The 4,957-nt window shown below is 39.3% G+C and overlaps 1 protein-coding gene across 1 annotated transcript; it reads right to left on the bottom strand.

Annotated features, from left to right (window-relative positions):
* Positions 1 to 1,390: 1,390 nt before the first annotated feature.
* Positions 1,391 to 3,580, bottom strand: LOC136176318 (E3 ubiquitin-protein ligase Topors-like). Its single transcript, XM_065946499.1, has one exon. It carries the CDS (start codon positions 3,578 to 3,580, stop codon positions 1,391 to 1,393), a length of 2,190 nt encoding a protein of 729 aa, XP_065802571.1.
* Between the last annotated feature and the right edge of the window lie 1,377 nt (positions 3,581 to 4,957).

The following is a 4,957-nucleotide window of genomic DNA, read 5'->3' as shown; positions in this document are numbered from 1 at the left end:
CCAGGTCCTGACTCCAAGACTCTCTCCTCATGACTTATCTTGCTTGTCTTGGTTAGTTTTCTCCTCTTTTACCTTAACTGACTCTTTCCACAAATTGAGAAATACAGCTTTTAATAGTATCCAAGCTTTAAACCCTCTACCATTTGCTACTAGTGAGGGAGAATGACCCTATTTATCAGAACCAGTGCAGAAAATCTCAGGGATGTACCATGACTTGACGACCATTGGATTCATCAACTGCGTGACCAAAGGGAGAACACAGCTTGGTTTAAGTATAGCTGCCATCACTGGGCCAGGTTTTGGTGGGTAGGGAATCAGAGTTACCTAAATCCTGGCACCTTTTAAAGAAGGTATCTAGATGTCAGGACATATGAAGGTGTGGTTTTCAGGGTAGGGTGATAGGAAGGTAGCGCCAAATATCCCATAGTTATTCATTGTTTCCTACTTATGTGAATGTATTTTTACAACTAGATTTTGAAATCCTTGAAGGCAATAGCTCATCCTCCTCTCTGGTGGTTCAGTCTGTAAAGAATCTGCCCGCAATGTGGGAGACCCGGGTTTGATTCCTGGGTCAGGAAGATCCCTTGGAGAAGGGAATGGCAACCCATTCCAGTATTCTTTCCTGGGAAATCCCATGGACAGAGGAGCCTGAAGGTCTATAGCCCATGGGTTCACCAAAAGTTGGGCACAACTGAACAACTGACACTTTCATTTTCATATCTAAAGACAGTGTCCATGCTGCCTCATTTTCCAGGAACTAAAATTTCATAAGGTCTGGAATACACACACACACACACACACACACACACTTCCCTGATAGCTCAGTGGTAAAGAACCTTCCTGCCAATGCAGGAGACATGGATTTGATCCCTCGGTCAGGAAGATCCCCTGGAGAAGGAAATGCAACCCACTCTAGTATTCTTGCCTAGGAAATCTCAGGGACAGAGGAGCCTGGTAGGCTATAATCCATGGGGTTGCAAAGAGTCAGACAGGACTGAAGTTGCTGAGCATGGCATGGCATGTGTATATATACATATATATCTGTGTTTTTATAATATTTAATATACATAACTTGTGATTGGTAACATATACTCCTGTTTCTATAATGTTTACAACTCTTTGCAGTCTTCATAGTTAAATCTGACAACTAAAAAAATAAGTCAAATATTTTAATAATTCAATTCATAAGAAAAAAGCAGACAAAATGATATTTAAATATATGACCAGTTTAATAATATGCATTTGTCTCCAAAAGGAGCCTTGAATTTAATTGTCAGGCTTTTGATTGCACTCATGAAGTGATGGGATGAATCTTTTCAGTGATCTTTTTCAGATTATATTCATAACTTTCCAAGATTCTTGGTGGCCAGTTAAGTAGAGTACTGGCCTTTCAAAATGATTTGCACCTATGTATTTCTGATTCTTTGTCTCCTCTCTGCTCACTTTTGGCCTGGTGATGTTTCTGAAGGCTCGGATTCTCCTTTTCCTTTTGCATTTGCCTCCTGCAGGAAGGTACACACTCAGAAAGACTACTCTTTTGCCTCAGATCATTCAGATCCCCTATTTCATCACTAACTTCTTCTGTGGTTTGTGTATTTAGACAGTGATACTTGTTTCTCCTGTGCCTAACTATTCTGGTTTTAGTGCTAGGAAATGTTTTTTTGTGCTTCATCTCTTGCTTACTTGGCGATGTGAGTTTCTGACTCTCTAGACAAGTGGGACTGTTACAGTGGCTTCCAGCTTGGGAAGAATCTTCACTTTTCAAAGGACACTTGGGTCTCTTCCCAGCATTTGAACGAAACTTCATGTATTGGATGGTGGCTGAGGATGGCCTCCCATAGTTTGATTCAGCATGTGCCTTATTTTCTTTTGAGAGCTCACAGCATATATTCTGGGTGAAACGTTCATGTCTGTGGCTGCCTCTCAGAGAGGGATTACTTGATTCTCTGCTTATAGATCTATTTGCAAGTCCAGCACACCAGGATTTAGATCTTTGAGTATTGGACCTTGATTGTCTTTGGATTCCCCTGCTGCAGTGTGAACCAACTTCTGCAAATCGGAACGGTTGTCTGTACTTCATCCTCTTTTTTCTGAAAGAGTTCAACTTCCTCCCATCTCTCTTAGAAGAAATGGCAGTTTCTGAAATGCAGCTCCAGGAGGGGTCCCTCTTTCTAGATTTGCAATTTATCAAGGATCTTTCTCTGGGTAATCTTCTTTGAAAGGTCCTTGGTGAAGAGTCTGAACATGTGTTTTTTTCTGCTTCTTTCTTCTGGAAATTGATCTGTTGGCCAACGTTCAAAGCCTTTTTTTCTCTTAGACTGTTCTTCCATGACTGCCCCTGATTCAAAATTGCTGGGGAACTGAAGGTGCGTGCCGTTGTTTCACTCATTCCCACATCCTGGGCCTGACCCGGAAACAACTTTATCCTTTCTGTCTTCTTCTCTTTAACATTTTTTTTGCAATTCAGTAAGCCTGGTCCCTTTTCCCTTAGCATAGCCCAGTTCAGGAGCGTGCTATTGGTAGAAGATGTGACTTTGAGATCACCTGGTTCTGATTTGTCTTTAAGCCAAGCATGGATTTTGCTTCCTGCTTTATGATGGAGTAGTGGAACTTCAGATTTCTTCGAGCAGGAGTTACCATTGGGAAATGCTTTCATGCCTGACAGAGGCCTCTGCTCATTATTCCATTGGCCCTGGGTGTTTTTAGACTGTTTTATATCATGTTGAGGTGCCAGTACAGCCTGATCCTTAGGCAAAGGCAAAACAGGAGTTGATGCAACAGACTTTTTTTCTACCCGAGGTGAGACAGAAGAAAATTGATAGATGGCTCGTTGGTCATAAGTTTCCATGTTGTAAGGCGAATGAACAAAACTGATAAATTCATGCAGAAAATGGTGGGTGTGTTGTTGTAGATAAGGTTCTAGGAGGTTAATGAAGGAGTCACTGTCCAGATCGTATTTTGTCATGTGATGGAGAATGGTGGACAGAATATTCTTCACTGTGTAGCCATAATCTCCATAAACAGCTGTTAGTTCTCGTTTCAGCCAGGGAACCAGCCGATGTAAACAACCAGGGTTTCTCTTGAAATAATTAGCTGATAAGTGCTTTTCAAATCTGTAGCCTTGGACATATGCCACCCAAATTCCGGAATAATACAGAGCTCTTCTGAACTTCATTACCACCTGGTCTCTAAAGTGACCCACAGACACGGAGTTTGGTTGGAACTTCCTGCTGTCCCCAAACTCTCTCAGCAACTCCTGGACAGTCAGCTCTCTCAATGGCCTGATTTTCTTTGTAAGGCCCTCAAGGTTTATGCCAAGATCATTGTTTTCAGAAGTCACTATGTAGCTTTCTTCTTCCGAGAGAAGGAACACTGAGTCTTCTTTGGTGTCTTCCTCTGGCCTGGTGGAACAACCCTGGGAAGGAAAGAACTGCACGCTGGATGAAGGTGTAGATTTATTTCTTTGTCTTAAATGTAAGGATTCATCACTGTTCGTGGAACAGGGGTTCCAGTTGGCCCCATTCTGTATATTCTCCAAGCAGTTAGGACACTCACAATCAGATGAGAAATCTAATGGCATCTCCGTGAACAGATTCTATTTCACAGTCAAATGTGAGAAAAATTGGTTCAAATCAGTTCCTCATCTGGCATAAAAAATATCTATTAAAACCATTCCATGCATATTTCTGTAATATATTTTGTCTCCATAGAATAAATTCTGGGATAAAGTTAAGAAACAAACTATTTCCTCAAATTAATAAATAATGCTCTCAATAAAACCCAACATAGACAAGGCAATGAGAATACAGGCACACTGATTTTCTCTCTCTCTTTTAGTTTTGCAAACTCTGAAAAGCAAATTGGAAATAGACATCAAAATTTAAGTTTCACATCTTTTAACCCAGCAATTCTAACTCTAGGGTTTTAATCTATATATACAAGTCTGCAAACATATATACATCGATTTTTCTAATAACAACAAAAAAAAAAACCCTGAAAACAATTGAAATACCCATCAGTAGGGAACTTATTAAATAAATGATGGTTTATCTGTAATATTTAACATTATATCACTGTTCCAAAAAAACAGACAAATCTATATATATTAATATGTGAAAATGGATGAATATATTGTTAAATGAAAAAGCTTATATAGAATGAGAAGCTATTATAACAATTTTAAAGGGTAATCACTAATCTCTGGCAATATTGTGAACTAGACACCTTGAAAAACTGTCCCACTAGGAATAACAAATTAATACTAGCTATAAGTAAATATAGGTAAATATATCTCAAGAGGTAATGAGTAAAATTCTTAGAGGCCAAATCAATCCATAAATAAAAGTAGAAATCCAGAGAGGGAAGTGAGCTCTGCTACCACAAGTTGCTCAGAAATGCTATCCTTGATCTTCAGTTAGAGAATAACCAATAGCTGCAGATGACAGGAGAGAAAGAACAGAGTCTGCCCAAGTGTAAATGTGTAATGGAAAACCTCTGCATAAAGCTGTGTACACAAATATTTACATCCTTACCAAAAAGGTGATCAATATTATGAAAATGAATATACTACCCAAAGCAATCTATAGATTCAATGCAATCCCTATCAAGCTACCAACGGTATTTTTCACAGAAACTAGAAAAAATAATTTCACAATTTGTATGGAAATACAAAAAACCTCGAATAGCCAAAGCAATCTTGAGAAAGAAGAATGGAACTGGAGGAATCAACCTGCCTGACTTCAGACTCTACTACAAAGCCACAGTCATCAAGACAGTATGGTACTGGCACAAAGACAGAAATATAGATCAATGGCACAAAATAGAAAGCCCAGAGATTAATTCACAAACCTATGGACACCTTATCTTCGACAAAGGAGGCAAGAATATACAATAGAGAAAAGACAACCTCTTTAACAAGTGGTGCTGGGAAAACTGGTCAACCACTTGTAAAAGAATG

The sequence above is a fragment of the Muntiacus reevesi genome, chromosome 10 (assembly GCF_963930625.1).
Source record: "Muntiacus reevesi chromosome 10, mMunRee1.1, whole genome shotgun sequence".
Lineage (NCBI taxonomy): Eukaryota > Metazoa > Chordata > Mammalia > Artiodactyla > Cervidae > Muntiacus > Muntiacus reevesi.
This window is presented reverse-complemented; position numbering and strand designations above follow the sequence as displayed.